Source organism: Schistocerca piceifrons, chromosome X (genome assembly GCF_021461385.2).
Source record: "Schistocerca piceifrons isolate TAMUIC-IGC-003096 chromosome X, iqSchPice1.1, whole genome shotgun sequence".
Classification (NCBI taxonomy): domain Eukaryota; kingdom Metazoa; phylum Arthropoda; class Insecta; order Orthoptera; family Acrididae; genus Schistocerca; species Schistocerca piceifrons.
Genome location: NC_060149.1, coordinates 617,430,805 through 617,445,194, shown reverse-complemented (window position 1 = coordinate 617,445,194; position 14,390 = coordinate 617,430,805). Strand labels below are relative to the sequence as shown.

The window sequence follows — 14,390 nt, the reverse complement described above, 5'->3', positions numbered from 1 at the left end:
TTTGACTGAGGAGAGAATGGTACCATTCGAATATTTTGGATTCCATTGTTGTGGCAAAATTGTTGAAATTCTGATGAATAGAATTGTGGAGCATTCTACGAAACAATTGTGCGTGGCAAACCTTCTAAGCAAAATACAGTAGCGAGTGCTTTGATAGTGATAGAACTAGTAGTAAAATGCTATGGACTGACAAAAGGATATTTGCTGTATGTTGTTGTTGTTGTTGTTGTTGTGGCCTTCAGTCCTGAGACTGGTTTGATGCAGCTCTCCATGCTACTCTATCCTGTGCAAGCCTCTTCAATCTCCCAGTACCTACTGCAGCCTTCATCCTTCTGAATCTGCTTAGTGTATTCATCTCTTGGTCTCCCTCTATGATTTATACCCTCCACACTGCCCTCCAGTACTAAATTGGTGATCCCTTGATGCCTCAGAACACGTCCTACCAACCGATCCCTTCTTCTAGTCAAGTTGTGCCACAAACTCCTCCCCAATTCTGTTCAATACCTCCTCATTAGTTATGTGATCTACTCATCTAATCTTCAGCATTCTTCTGTAGCACCACATTTTGAAAGCTTCTATTCTCTTCTTGTCTAAACTATTTATCATCCATGTTTCACTTCCATACATGGCTACACTCCATACAAATACTTTCAGAAACGACTTCCTGACACTTAATTCAATACTCGATGTTAACAAATTTCTCTTCTTCAGAAACGCTTTCCTTGCCATTGCCAGTCTGCATTTTATATCCTCTCTACTTCGACCATCATCAGTTATTTTGCTCCCCAAGCAGCAAAACTCCTTTACTACTTTAAGTGTCTCATTTCCTAATCTAATTCCCACAGCATCACCCGTATGCGTCGATGATAATGTGTCATCTTGTATTCTAGAAAGGACTAGCAAAATCGATATGAATACACTGCAAGGGACCCTCAGGTCAAGGTCAATTTAAAAATTCTTGGCACGGTGCTGCCTGGTTATCTGTGCATACGTGGCAGTGGGCGGTTGCATCTTCTGTCTGTTTATCAAGTCTGAGCCATGAGCAATGCCGGCACACTAGCTGCCTTTTTCTGATTCCCCAATGCCCTCTATGTAATGGTTTGAACGCATGTTGCAAAAGATTTGGGAATCAGAACTTACGTTTGTTCAGTAGAAGAATACAATAAAATCATTCCATTCTGAAGAGAAATGCTGTCGCATCGTGCATGGTATTTGCAAACTACTACATCTGAAATTGATTTTGGATTATGAAGCCAAGCCATCTGCATGTGGTACTTGAGTAATCATAGTGTCTGATCATGTTCAGTAGCCTGTACAATCTACTGAGAATTAATAGGAAAAACTTCCAATGCTTGCAAAAACAAAATGGCCAGTCTGAAGAAAAGAAACTTCCAATTTATCAAAATCCAGATCATTTCCCATGGTTAAGTGAGACAGAGTGACTGCATTTGCATACTGTGCTTTAGTGCGTTAAAGAATTTGATATTGATAAACGGACAGAAGTAATGACCAATATTGTAGTTTCTGTGCTGTAAGACCAGGTACATCTTTTGCAAAATAAAAGAGAGCTGCCTGTGCCTTATGACCAGCCACAAGAAAAAGTTTTTACCATATGGATATTGATGAAATTTAGTGACACCATAAATTGCAGCTTATACTTCCTTTTCCTGCTGACTGTAGTTGACTTGGGCCTTGTTCTGTGTGTTAGATGCGAATGTTGCATGGGATTCTCTGTTGTCAGCCTTGTGATATAAAGTTGCCTCTATTCCATGTGGTGATGCATCAACTGCAAACATTACTCCTTTTTACAGGTCGAAATTCATATGACATGGACAACTAAGAATGGACGTTTCGATGTGAGAAAAGATGTTCACATTCTCCAGTCCAGTTAAAAGGAACATTTTTATGCTAGAGAGGATGCAAAGGAGTGACTATTTTCACTGTGTTTGGAATGAATTCGGTGTAGTGTATCATTTCACAAGAACAGCTTGTAGTTCTCATAGATTTTTAGGAGAAGGTACTCTCCATATGATCTTTAAATGCTTAGTTGAGGGATGTTCACTGTAGGCATCAATGACATATCCCACATATTCTCTTTCAGCATTGAAATTGATCAGTTCTGTAAATTACACTTGAGTCTTGGGTCACTTAAAACTTGAAAAAGAGACTTCAAATGTTTGAGATGCTGTTCCGGTGTTTGTCCAGATACAATGATGTCATGTAAATAATTTGAACAGGACAGAACTTTCAGTGTCACTTGTTCCAGAAAACATTGAAATGATAATGGAGCAGAGGCACTTCTGATTTGAATGCACTAGTATTGAGGTATTGATGTACATATTATCTACCATAAATCGGAAGTTGAAGATAAGCATCAGTTAAACAAATTTTTGCAAAGAATCTTCCATTTTTGTAAGGCAATCCATAAGCTTGCCACTACATAGAACCGGGAAGGAATCATTCACTGTTTGAGTGATAACTGCAGCTTCATAGTCAGTGCGTAGTCTAATCTTCCCATTCACTTTTCTTTGTGATCACAATAGGAGGTCTTGCAGATTTGCAGAAACGGGTTTCAAAACTCTGATTTGTTCTAATCTGTTAAGTTCAGATGTATCTTCATCATGAATGGCATAGGGTACCAGATTAGTGGGCTAAAACAGGTTTTGCATTGTCTATGAGCGTAGTATGCATGTGAAAATTCTTTGCGTCTCCCACTGTAACGTTGAACAAATGTCTACATCTACAGAGATACTTCACAAGCCACTGTAAGGCACTTGGCAAAGAGTACCCAATACCAATATTAGTCATTTCCTTTCTTGTTCCACTCTCAAATAGAGTGAGGGAAAAACAACTGTCTATATGCCTCCATATGCGCCCTAATTTTTCGTATCTTATCTTCGTGGTTCTTACACACAATATATGTTGGCAGCAGTAGAATCGTTCAGCAGTTAGCTTCAGATTCTCAAAATTTTCTGATAGTGTTCCTCAAAAAGAATGTCGCCTTCCCTCCAAAGGTTTCCCATTGAGTTCCTGAAGCATCTCCAGAACACTCAAGTGTTGTTTGAACCTACTGGTCTTCCTGTAATCTGACCTGGTGCAGATCCCAAAAACTCAAGCAGTATTCAAGAATAGGTCACACCATCTCCTATCCATCCTAGGAAGGCTAACTGAAGAGTAAACTGTAAAAGCAGACTGAATCCTAGATATGCAACTTTTGATCCTGCTGGTGCATCACCAATGAATGCTGATGCATTAATGAGCTATGTAACTGGCTCTTCAGAAGAAGTGTAAACTGTGCTACAGACTGAATGAATTTTCACTCACAAAAATTCAAGATTAAACCTCTTAAAAAAAAAAACACAAACAAAATTTAAGAAATATATTACAAGGACAACACAGAAAAAGATAATCACTTACCTTGCCACTCTGCAGATGTATATCAGCCAAGAGCTGGGGCGTGATAATTTACATATTTTTCACACAACTGCTGAAAACTGGCTCTGGAAAGTTGCATGTCAGTAGTATGCATAAGTGAAAAACATCCATGCCAAAAATATTAGTAATAGAATGTGATTGAACTACAGAGGATGGAACTGATGTAGTCGTACTTCTATATTTTGCTTGCAAAGTACATTTTCTAATAACAGGGATATTTTTACCATTGTAGGCCATGAGGTGGAGGCATGATTTTGTACTTGAGGGTTTCCCAACTGCAGATAAGTATTTTCATTAAACAGTGTGACTGAAGCAGCAATATCTAACTGAAATGATACAGTTTGATTTCAAACGTGCAGAGAGATGAACAGTTTGCAGTTTTTGTCCATTGAATGTGACTATTTGTTCTGATTTATAGAAGACTGACTTTGTCTGAATTGTGATTGATGAAGAATTTAGCTGTACATCTATTATAGGAGAGATGGTTAGACTGAGGCAATTTTTGCGATGTGCACTTCACTGTGCGATTCCGTCGCTTTCACCCATGGTTCTAGTGTGGATTGCCAGGAGGAGTGGATAGTCTCAGAATGAGAGATTATGTTTAGTTCCGTTTTATCAAACTGAGATTTGTGTGGAACAGTGGTCTGATGGTTTAGAGTCTTAGTCCATATCCTGTTATCAGCAAGGTTTTGGATAATGGCACTGCAAAGCATTCGTCTCGAAATGAGGCTCCACAAGAGCAGCTACATTTGCCATTCCTAGCCATGCCCTTCAGTTCAGTGGTCTATTCCTTGTAGAACTGATTATTATAATAACATGTACAAAAAAATTTGAAATAAGCAGGAGCTACATGAATATTAACTTTGAAGAAGTCAACCAGTTCACCAACAGTGTCTTCATATGATAGGGTTTGGGACTTTTAACTGATGGAACAACTTCCTACACAATCTGAAAATATACACCTCTACATACAAAAAGAAAAAGCATTGTGATTCACCTGATATGTTGTATGCTGCTCAACCTGCTTACTCAATTCATTCCTCTTGGTTTGCATCAAAAGAATGGAAGGGAGGAGATGACACATGGCCACTGGAACTCTGTGCTTTACTCATTGTTATTTGCTGGTTTTGTTGTGCATCCATCAGCTTACCAATAATAATGAGCAGTAAGGTGATTTTTTAGCTCTGAAACTGAATAAGTGCAGTGAGTGATTACTCTCTAGAAGTTGTCATTGTGTACACAAATTACAGACACTGTAAAATATATTCCACACAAAATTATTAGCAAATTGGTATGAATTTTTCACAACTGCCACACTACAGCACCAGATTCATCATCAATGGATGTCCAATATGTCAGTAGTTGAAGTGGCGAATAAAGATATTTGGACATCTACAAAAAGTAACATTAATAAGTTTATTTACAGTATGTACACTTACAAATTGATATATACTTAACATTGAAGTGCTTTAGGTCCTTCGGTGGTGCTGAGCTACAATGAGAGTGATGTTCTTGTAAGCTTGAAAGCTGATACAATCAGATAAGTCACTGATACATATAAATGCTTAGTAGTGTGATGCAGCATCAATGTAATTTTCTCACTACAGTCTTCTGTACTAAGGTTGATAAGCTTGTAGATCCACTGAGTGTGCCAGCCGAAGTGGCCGTGCGGTTAAAGGCGCTGCAGTCTGGCACCGCAAGACCGCTATGGTCGCAGGTTCGAATCCTGCCTCGGGCATGGATGTTTGTGATGTCCTTAGGTTAGTTAGGTTTAACTAGTTCTAAGTTCTAGGGGACTAATGACATCAGCAGTTGAGTCACATAGTGCTCAGAGCCATCCACTGAGTGTGGAACGATTCTATAAGTGTGACCACTTAAAAAAATGCACCAGCCAATCAGAGTTGCAAACAGTCAGGTAATGCAAATTTAGGGTCCTCTGGGGGCACATATATGTGATGCCCCCCATAGGAGACAGTCAGCAACGGAAGTGCGAGCTTGCCTAGCTGTATGCAGGAAGGAGATTTAAATGTGCTGGCTTCCACCTAGTGCTGAGCAGTGCCCAGCATGCTGGGTGCAGTTGATGCAGACACCATTGATACCACACATCCTACATCACAGGTCATTTAGGAATACAGTGGTAGCTCAAACCAGCCTCCCAGTAGCAGTAGCTCATGCTGGCCTGACACTGCAGGCAGGTGGCCTTAGGCCTATTTCCTGTGTCCACACTATGGATGGATAATTCCTGTGAATGGATAATTCCAAGAAGTTCAGCCATTCCCTGCTAGATGGCAATGGCATCATTTTTACAAAAATTCATCACAGCTCAGCCAGTTTGTATAAAATATTTATGAATTGCATACACAAACCTTCCTTGTGAATCATTCTATCTGTTACTGAAAATCATATCAGAATAACTAAGATTAAATCAAACATACAGGCAGAAAACGCAGTAGTGGACTTCATACATGTATAGAATAGACAGAAGAATATAAGATAGTTACCATCGTCATTGTGCCTGTGAATGCGGGTGTCATAGTTCACATAAAATTAGAATCACTATGACTGTTAGTACAGATGTATCTCAGAGTTTTTTTTAAATTAGATATATTTCACATAACATCACACTCAACATACACCTTATGGTTGCACAGTGTTTAATGTAGCATGATTCACACTGTGTTTACTAATTAATTTTTCACTGTTGTTAGTGTGCTATAAGCAGAATTGAACTCCTGCGTATTCTGCCACCACACTTCAGAATATGCTTCACAGGCCAGGAACTCACCTACGTGAGTTCAGCTCGAGCAGGTGAAGTGAACGCACTGCTGTCATTGTGTGCTCCACTGTCTAGTCTGAAGGAGAGCTGAGAAGGCGTGCTTGTGATGTTGACAGTTGTGAATTAAGCACAATTGTTGTTGTTGTTGTAGTCATTTTTACAGTGAGAGCAAAATTTGTCATCCTTTCATGCCACAGCATGGGCAAAGGAATGTGAGTCAGACTTTAGCTGACTGAGTTAAGGGGCCATCAGCAGTGTTTCTGAGTGAATTTGTTAATCGCTCCAAGAAGAATGACAAATGGACCAGGAAACGTTGCAAAACTGAGCCAAGCTTTGACCAACTGTCTGAGAAAACTGACTATGTTCTTAACATGCTGGTTGCATAGACTCAACAGGCACACAAAGCAGCAGCTGCCTGCCACCCGCCATGGTGACACAAGAACTGTGCTACACAGAACTACACAAAGGTGAGATCTAATGCAAATGTGGGCCACCGGCCTTCCCTACAGCAGCCTAGGCGCTGCAGCACAGATTCGGACTGACCTCAGTATGAGGAACAGATGGCACTGACGTCTGTTGAGCTGCATGATACCCACTACTAACATACCTCACCCTTGCATGATCTATCACAGATAGAAAGCAAGTCCACTACTGCCCCTTACTACATCTCCAGACTGTCACAGATATTATTTTCCTGTGGCATGTGCCATGGCACTTTTTTCCCTCTACCATAAACTCACTGTTTCTTCATATGTTTCTATCGACAACTGTCTTTAATTGACCCGTATCAGTGAGTAACCTTACCCAGACTTGTGGACAACATCACAGTCCTGCATCCTGTGATAATTTCGGTTTTAGTAACTATGCAGCGCAGAAGCAACATGGAACTTTTTGTGATGATCACCATGCTAGCGTAGGCATGGAGGGGCTCTAGTCTTTTTTAAAAGGAGAAAAATGTCACCTGTGTGTCTCTGTTTGCTATTGCCACCATCCCTTACCCCCCCACCCCTCACCTTTCCTCATTTCCTTTCCTCTTCACCGAGCGAGGTGGCGCAGTGGTTAGCACACTGGACTCGCATTCGGGAGGACGACGGTTCAATCCCGTCTCCGGCCATCCTGATTTAGGTTTTCCGTGATTTCCCTAAATCGTTTCAGGCAAATGCCGGGATGGTTCCTTTGAAAGGGCACGGCCGATTTCCTTCCCAATCCTTCCCTAACCCGAGCTTGCGCTCCGTCTCTAATGACCTCGTTGTCGACGGGACGTTAAACACTAACCACCACCACCACCTTTCCTCTTTTCAAATTGTTTTTATTTCTTAGGCAACATTGTGGTGCAAAAGAGATGACTCCACCTTTGTTTCATTCCAGGATTTCATGCTTTTTGTTGTCTAATATTTACATGCTTTTCACTTGCCGAATGACATGTTTCTAAATGTGCATTTCACAATTGTCTGTTTTAAGTATCTTAGGAAATCCACTTTTGTTTTTCAGAATGAAGATTTTGACCACCAGCAGAGACTATATACAATCATAGGATCATGCTATTATCACAAGGTATGCAGTCCTAAAATATTTTTAATAAGGCTGATGAAATTTTGTGACACTTTAACTAGAATTTTTCAGTACAGTGAGTGAAATTGGTCATTTAAAGTAGTACTGTGTAATTCAGTAGTGTTACATGTTACAGAACATACCAAATTCAGTGAAAGTTGACAGATTGTCCCAGTTAATAAGTGTATTACATACAGCAGTTAAAAGGATGGGCTATGTGTGGATAGAATTAGGCCTGGCCATACAATGTCAGGCTCTGTCTGAATTTGCCTTTAATACCCTAGTTGCTTGTGGAAACACCATGGTTTCCAGTTCTTTAGCTGTAGTTCTCTATACCTTTAGAACATTCCCAGAAAGAAAGCTGCCACATGGGTGCTCATAAAGGCAGACTGGGTTCTCAATACAGCTAACAAGCTGTGGTTTAACACAAAGCCAGGATTGAGGATTGGGTGGGTCTAATTAACACCACAATCCACTAACTGTTCGTGCATGCCAAAGTCTTTAGGATAACAGAGACGACAGTCTGATCTGTGACGGAGTGACGATTGTAATTACAGACTGAGAACTTTGCAGCTTTTCAGGTTATGAAGGAAAAATACTTCTGTATCATAAAGAAGAGAAAGAAGATATCTGAGCAAGAATTTCTAAAGTTGTATTATTAATAGCTCCACTCATTGTGCTTCAATTGCTGGTTCCATGCTGATTATCAAATTAGGTCTATAAGCATGCATTTTAATTATGGTGTTGGTTTCAGATATCTCAGAACAAGTGACTGTCAAAATTTACATAAAGTTATTTAAAAGATATTAGGGCAGAATTCTAATGTGAGTGGACTGTTATTAATATAATTTCTTCCGATGAATAAAGAAATGAGGTAGAAAAGGATATGAAAATGTCACCCATGCACCATCATACATATTCATGTATAAATCTATACCCAACCAAACTTTCGCTGTGAAAACTTCATACATTTAAAGGTAAATATATGGTGGATGTTTACACACAATTTTTTTTAAAAATGTGTCTTTTGAGCCCAAATAACTTCGAGTATTGTCTTAAACCAAATAAGAACAAAAATAAGTGAAAGGAAAAGTACATGGGAGACAAATGAAGGCAACTAGATTTTCTAGTACTGAAAAAAGTCTATCTCTGGAAAAATGATTTCCTCAATGCTCTTGTGAACAAAAATTACGAAGTAAACTTTATTTGCTGAGGGTGTGAAAATGATTTAGCAGTGGTTAGAAACAGTGTGACTTAACATAAAGAGTAGTGGCATAAGAACTATACAAATTATGAAAATGCAGAGTGATGTACAAGGTGGCAGTTATTGAGCTATATGAAATAAAATTGTCATAACTTCTGAACAGTTTGCATTAGGATGTACAAAAAACATGGTTGGCCACGGGGCATGATGGGAATTAGTATGCACATGCATGGTTTGGTTTGGCAACGAGGCTCACTTTTATTTGGATGGGTTCATCAATAAGCAAAACTGGCACATTTGGAGGACTGAGAATCCTCATTTCATGATCAAGAAGTCTCTTCACCCTCAACGGGTGACTGTGTGGTGAGAAAAGTCTGGTCATGGAATAATCTGTGTGATATTCCGTGATGGCACAGTGACTAAACAATGGTATGTGTAGATTTTGGAAGATGATTTCATCTCCATTGTCCAAAGTGACCCTGATTCCAACAAGATGTGGTTCATGCAAGATGGAGCTTGACCCCATCGAAGCAGGAAAGCATTTGATATCTTGGATGAGCACTTTGGGGACCACAATCTGGCTCTGGGGTACCCAGAGGCCACTGGCGTGGCCCTTGATTGGCCACCATATTCTCAGGATCTGAAGACATGTGGCTCCACTTTGTAGGGCTGTATTAAAGACAAAGTGTACAGCAATAACACCAAAACCATTGCTGAACTGAAAACGGCCATTCAGGAGGTCATCGACAGCAACGATATTCTGAGACTTCAGTGGATCATGCAGAATTTTGCTATTCATCTGTGCCACATCATCACCAGTGATGGCAGGCATGTCAAACATGTTATAACCTAAATCCAAATATCTATAGTGATGTTTACATGTTGGATAAAGTGTGTGCATGCCGTAGTTTGTAACCAATTTATGTTTTTTTTTTTTTTTTCTTTTTTTTCCCTGAATATAGTTCAATAATTCTCACCCTTTATGTGCGAACATTGCTGAATAAATTCATGTATAATTTAATATCAGACTGAATGCTTTCACAGCATCTGTGCGTGTCAGAGTACTCAAATGACACTTTTGTACAGTTGCTCTTATTGTGTCTTTCTTAGGGGTATAACCCCATTTATTTATTTACTTTTGTGCTGGTTAACATGTAAGAGCTTATGTATAAATAGTCAAATACAATAAAATATTCAGTAGACACACATTTTTCCCTTAGCTTCATACTCTCACCCAAATGTTCCTTACTTAAAAAGTTCAGTTATCATACGTGTGCAAACTTGACAACCAATCTTACCTGCATTTTGCAGCAGCTTCTGGCTGGCACAAATAAAGTGCAAATTCTGACCACAGAAATCTACAGATGGCAGAATGCATTGTTGATTTCCAATTATATATTCATACTTCATTGGTTTTAATCTCTATATACACAAATTTGAAGCTGCTTGGTCGCATCTGTCTGTATGCACAGACTAGTCTGAGAACTGCTGTAGGGATTTTGACCCAATTTTTACTTGTAAGTACACTGATTCACGAGGAAAGTTTTTATATACAGTTAATGAATATTTCATACAAATAGTCAGAATTATGATGAATTATAGTGAAATTGTAAAAATGATGCCATTGCCACCTACCGAGCAGCCGCCATAACTCGAGAGAGGGCAGCAGTTTCTTGAAAACACAGCAAGCAAGATGTAATTCGTATATGGTGTGCTGATATAGTGTTAGAGCATTTTGGCTGGAATACCAAAGGTTGTGGGATCGGTTCCTGGCTATGTCATTTTGTTTTTGACTGCACATTTTAACCTCGCATTCACCTCTCAATGATGTGGAGATATGCATTTAGAAATATGATGACAGTTTCAGACTTTCTGTGTCTGCTTCACTCAGATTAGTACCACAATTTAAAATTGTAATTCACTGCAAATTCTTTGAACAATGGGCAGTGAGTTACTCAAGTTTGTACTATTGTAAAAGATATGACCAGTAACAAAAAGATGACCACCTCATCATTATGTTATGATGTGAGGCTTACAATTTGAAATAGTCAAATATTTTTAACCAATAGTTTCCTTGCAATTGTTTGAGAATAAGTGCATAATGAAAAAGCATGTGAATCCAAAGTATGTGACGTTTTATTTTTTATGCTACAAGTTAAATGTCTTCTGAAAGACTACTTCTACAACTTCAGCAACTTTGCTTCATTTACGTACGCTACGTTATTTCAGCTTCCTGTCTTCCTCAAACCAAACCCTTCCACAAACCAAATGCTGATTCTTTGTATTGCATGGTCAAGAAATCTGCCATAAAGAACCCACGACAAAGAATTGCAGCAGTGAACCTCAGTAACAAAACTCAGCAATGCATCACAATGCATGCTAAGCTTCACAAAATGAGTGCTGTAACATGAGCTAAATGTGTACATCTTGTATGTTTTTTCTTATTTTTTCTTTTATTTCTGCCAGCTCAGCCGGCCACTGATACGTAATAAATCACTCACATACATACACCCATGAATCGCATACAATATTTACATTGGTTGTAAACATATTACTTACATCACAATGTGCTCCCATCATTACCATGAGATGTCACTCCAAACGCCAGATCAATATGGAACATACAATATTGTAGCCTCCTAACAACTTTCCTGCCATGCAGTGCTTACACCACATAAGTTATGTGAAAGTGATGATATTCAGTTACTTAACGTTGTTTTCTGAAATTTATTACACCATATGTGCCGTACAAGTTGTCTGGCCGTAGCTCCTTAATACTACCCAGTTGAGGCCATGCTGGGTTGCTAGTACTTTTTATTTTAATCTCATATTGAGTTACTCAAGTAAAATAAAATGACATGATAATTTTAATATTGACTGTGGTGAGTCATGTCTGTTGTAAAGGTAAATAAATGTGTGTGTTCATTGTGTTGCAGTAGCATTGCAGTGCTAGTAATGTTGATATTACTTTCATATAAATCATACCTCCTAAATTTGAACTAAGAAAGAAACAAATAAGTCAACTAAAAACTTCCCTGCCTGCCCAAAAATTCTTTGTCACTAGGCCTTTGATAAAAATCTACAAATGTCACACATGTGTCTTTCAAAATCTCTCGCATTCCCACATTGAAGAAAAGGATGGTGCATTGCTAAAAGACGAAAAACTGACTGGCAACAACTGCTTATTTAATGGATTTCCAAAAAATGTCAGCAATAAAAGATTTACAGCTGTCAAATCCCACTGTCACAATGAGAATATAATTACATATTGTATGGCATGCAAACTGGGTTATAAAATAACTTGTTATGTGACTGGTTCTATCTGCAATTCCATGAGTCCAGAGAGACATCAAATAAAGCACAGTTGACAGTGAAGCTGAGAATGTTATTGAGTAATTTCAGTGTAAAAGAAGAGCTTCTGAGAATATTACTGATTTCAGGAGAAACATTAAGTGAGGAAATCTATGAGAAATGTAGAAGAAATGCAAAATTGATAAATGTGCCACTACACAAATAGTCACAAATAACTACTGATGGAAATCCAGGAATGACTGATAATATTGATGGATTTACTGCCCTCTGCAAAAAAAGATAATAATTTTCAAACCTTATGTTATATCACTGTATTATCCACCAGCAATTTTGTGTAGTAGGAATCTGTACCCTTTGGGTGTGTCATGAAGTTGTTACAAAGTTAGTAGCTTGATTGAAGCAGGTCTTTTGCAACATATTGAAGTTGTTAGTTCACTAAAGGCAAAGGTCTTGCAAGATTTGTAACTCTGGTTGAAGAAATATAAAAATATCTTTGAATAATAAATCAGACTTCTGTGGAATTAATGGACTTTCACTAGCTGATGAATTTTCCTTTTATCATAAACATAATGAAAAACCTAAATCATTTAAACTTGTAGACACAATGGAAAGATAAATATAGCTGTAATGTCAGAATCTGTAATTGTGCATATCACATCTGCAGATGAAGTAATTTGTGCAATTCCCAAATATGAAAAAGTTATAGATGAAACTGCTATTGACGTATCATCATTTATTATCAGTCTTCAATTACTGAAAGAAAAATTTTAAAAGCGATTTCAATGATTTAATGCCACTGAATCAACAGATTCTTTTATCAAGTCTGTTGGTTGCCAAGTAATTGCAATACATTGCAGAGTTTGCTGTAGTAAAAACAGAAGAAGTGGAGCTAGAAATTTAGGATCTTCAGAATGATAATGTCCTAAAATCCAGTGCACCAGATGAGAACTTCAGCAATATAGTTAACACAAACAAAAAAAAATCATGCTACATAAAATTATTTTTGTTTTCATATACTTGTTTGATCATCGTTTTCATTAACGGATACCATAAAATCAAAGTGCAAGTTGAATGTACAGATGATTGATGATTGATTATGAGTGAGAACATCTTTGTACTCTCCTAACAATGAAGCAATGAGCAGTGAAATGCAGTGCAAAAATAACTTTGAATTTGAAATTTAAGTTTCATGTAAATAATTCTTATACCATATTAACATTTGTATGTTTTATGAAATAATTATTCTTTCACATAAAAATGTGAAGGAGAATTTTCAAGTGTTAAAATTATAGTTTTGGAAATATTTTGTATGTGTTGTGTGTATTTTTAACTGAGTAACTACACATTTACCTTGGTTAAATAAATTGTGTCCCTGACCATTCAATATTCAAGAATGTTCTCTTGGATCCAAAAAGAAAGATATTTACTCACACTCTGAGACTCTGAATTCATATAAGAAATATATACACTCATGGAAATGGAAAAAAGAACACATTGACACCGGTGTGTCAGACCCACCATACTTGCTCCGGACACTGCGAGAGGGCTGTACAAGCAATGATCACACGCACGGCACAGCGGACACACCAGGAACCGCGGTGTTGGCCGTCGAATGGCGCTAGCTGCGCAGCATTTGTGCACCACTGCCGTCAGTGTCAGCCAGTTTGCCGTGGCATACGGAGCTCCATCGCAGTCGTTAACACTGGTAGCATGCCGCGACAGCGTGGACGTGAACCGTATGTGCAGTTGACGGACTTTGAGCGAGGGCGTATAGTGAGCATGCGGGAGGCCGGGTGGACGTACCGCCGAATTGCTCAACACGTGGGGCGTGAGGTCTCCACAGTACATCGATGTTGTCGCCAGTGGTCGGCGGAAGGTGCACGTGCCCGTCGACCTGGGACCGGACCGCAGCGACACACGGATGCACGCCAAGACCGTAGGATCCTACGCAGTGCCGTAGGGGACCGCACCGCCACTTCCCAGCAAATTAGGGACACTGTTGTTCCTGGGGTATCGGCGAGGACCATTCGCAACCGTCTCCATGAAGCTGGGCTACGGACCCGCACACTGTTAGGCCGTCTTCCGCTCACGTCCCAACATCGTGCAGCCCGC

General features: G+C 39.0%; 1 protein-coding gene across 2 annotated transcripts in view; it reads left to right on the top strand.

Moving 5' to 3' along the window:
- Nucleotides 1–14,390, top strand: part of LOC124722959 (protein inturned) — a 254,525-nt gene that overhangs the window by 148,011 nt on the left and 92,124 nt on the right. For both annotated transcript variants that reach the window (XM_047248129.1, XM_047248128.1), the window contains exon 12: nucleotides 7,703–7,765. In XM_047248129.1, coding sequence (XP_047104085.1) covers nucleotides 7,703–7,765 — 63 coding nt within the window. The remainder of the gene's footprint in view (nucleotides 1–7,702; nucleotides 7,766–14,390) is intronic.